Source organism: Chrysochloris asiatica, unplaced genomic scaffold (assembly GCF_000296735.1).
Source record: "Chrysochloris asiatica unplaced genomic scaffold, ChrAsi1.0 scaffold00011, whole genome shotgun sequence".
NCBI classification, from domain to species: Eukaryota; Metazoa; Chordata; class Mammalia; order Afrosoricida; family Chrysochloridae; genus Chrysochloris; species Chrysochloris asiatica.
The window spans coordinates 14,301,172-14,303,436 of record NW_006408529.1 but is presented as its reverse complement, the minus strand read 5'-3'; the positions used below and the strand labels follow the sequence as shown (position 1 = coordinate 14,303,436).

At 34.9% G+C, this 2,265-nt stretch overlaps 1 protein-coding gene across 1 annotated transcript in view; it reads right to left on the bottom strand.

Moving 5' to 3' along the window:
• TRAPPC11 (trafficking protein particle complex 11) overlaps window positions 1-2,265 on the bottom strand; it is a 64,724-nt gene that overhangs the window by 48,922 nt on the left and 13,537 nt on the right. The window contains exons 8-9 of the mRNA XM_006834426.1: window positions 1,191-1,324; window positions 171-318 (exon numbers count right to left, since the gene is read on the bottom strand). Of these exons, the coding sequence (XP_006834489.1) occupies window positions 171-318; window positions 1,191-1,324 (282 nt within the window). The remainder of the gene's footprint in view (window positions 1-170; window positions 319-1,190; window positions 1,325-2,265) is intronic.

Genomic DNA, 2,265 nt, shown 5'->3' with positions numbered 1-2,265 from the left:
CTCTGGAGAAGGACATCATGCTTGGTAAAGTGGAGAGTCAGCGAAAAAGAGGAGGAACCCCAACAAGATGGATTCCCAGTGTTTTGTTCTGTTTTGCATAAGGTCACTTTGAATCAGAGCTGGCACCTAACAATAAAAAATACTACATAATGTAACAGTCAATAACTTACGTCATGATTACAGAGAGTTTTTGCTAACTGCTTCCGCTCCTGGGCATAGTATGCTGCCTGCTGGTAATAGAAACCAGGATTCTGAGTCTGAATGGCTGTCAATCCTAATTTAATAGCTTCATCAAATAAATCTCCAAAGGCCTGGAATCTGTAAAAAATACACACACACACACACACAACAACAACCCAGAATTTTATATAAGGAAAAGAAAAAGAAGACTAATTCCAATTTTTCATTCTCGTAACCATAACCTCAGCCGATTACAATAATTTTATTGATTAATAGCTAACATTTGTTGCAGTTTCACACCAATTTTGGGCTACAGATAAATTCTGTATTTAAGTCAACTCTTCTGTGTTAAAACATCTTTATAAATATACCACCAAACAAGGTCTTGATATAGTTCCCATCTTTCAAACATAAATGGGCTTCATACAATTCATGGAAAAATTCCACTGTGTTTAATTCCATTTTTCCATGAATTTTTAAAGTCCCCTTGTAATATATATTCCTGAAAGCAGTTTCATTTTAGCAGATGTAAATATCAGTCTCAAATAGTAAACTCTGATAACTAGAACTTTGTTTGCTACATTATTATACTCTCAGTCAGGACTGCTGGTGTGGTACTGTAGGCTAAGCACTGGACTGACAACTATCGGGTTGGCAGTTCAAACCTTCCAGCTCAGCCCTGGGAATCCTATACAGGGTCACTATGAGTCAGAAGTGACTCTAGGCACTTAGCCAACAGCAGCATACTCTTAATACCTAGAGACACAGTGGAAACTCAATCCATATAAAGTGAAAGAGACGGCACCATGAATTAACATATTTTTAATAAGGAAACCTATGAAGGAATCAATACATACAATTACTAGAAACACTTTTGCTAAATCATTAAAAATCTAATTACTGACAAAAAAAACTTAGTTCAATTTAGAACCAAAATCCATAATAACTCTATCTTTCCAAAGCCCATGGGCTATTTTTTAAACATTCTAAAAGTATAACTTAAAACATACTGTTTAGACATCCATGCAGCATGTTCAAAAGACAACTCTGCACTTCCAATTTTTTTCTTACACAAGTCGATATGTTTTCGGAACTGAGCAATTGCATCCAATGGGGTGTTATGCTGAAAACACAGCCTACAGATCTGCAAAATACAAAAAAAATCAGCCCAAAAAGATCAATTTCAAAAGGCACATTCATTTAAAAATGAGCAAAATTAAAAATCACTTTAAGAAACAACAACAAAAAAAGTTTTGGAAATTCCGTCTCTGAAGTTCTTTATAACAGAACTGATTCTCTCCAAAAGAATGGTTAAGTTAAAAGCCAGAGTTTGTGGTCCTTTTAATAAATGAAAATTGAATATTTACTACTTGAATTTAGTCTCTGTCTTAAAAGAGTTTTTAAAATTAAAGAATAGAAACATAAAAGTATTATATACCATGCAGAACATAAAGATGCACTAAAATATAGTATCTCCAATTATAGTCTCTACTTGAGAAAGGACAAGTTTTAAAGTTTTTAAATGGACTTCTGATGTAGTGCTGTGGGATCAGCATTGGACTGTAAACCACAAGGTCGGTAGTTCAAACCCACCAGCTGCTCCTTGGAAACCCCATATGGGGTTGCTGTGAGTTGGAACCGACTCAACAACACTAACAACAACACAATTAGAGCACAGCTATCTCTATTAAATAAAGACAAAAGAAATCTTCAAAAACTTTTTTCTGGGATACTACTTCAACAGTAATTATCTCTATATATTTGGGGTAAAAGAAATAACAGAAAGCATGAAGCCTAATTTATTTCCACATACTTATTTTAATTTTTTTTTTTTCACTTTAATTTTCTAGGTACCAAGGGGTATACCATGAAAAGGATGTCTCTCAACTATCCCTGACTTTCATCTAATTTCCCTTCCTACAGGTAATCAGTTTCTGGCATGTTTCCTGACATAGTCTTAAACAAAGACTAGTATACATATGTGCTTGTTGTTGTTGTTGTTAAGTGCCGTCGAGTCGGTTCCGACCCACAGTGACCCTGAACAGGGTTTCCGAGGCTATAAATCTTTACAGGAGCAGAAAGCCT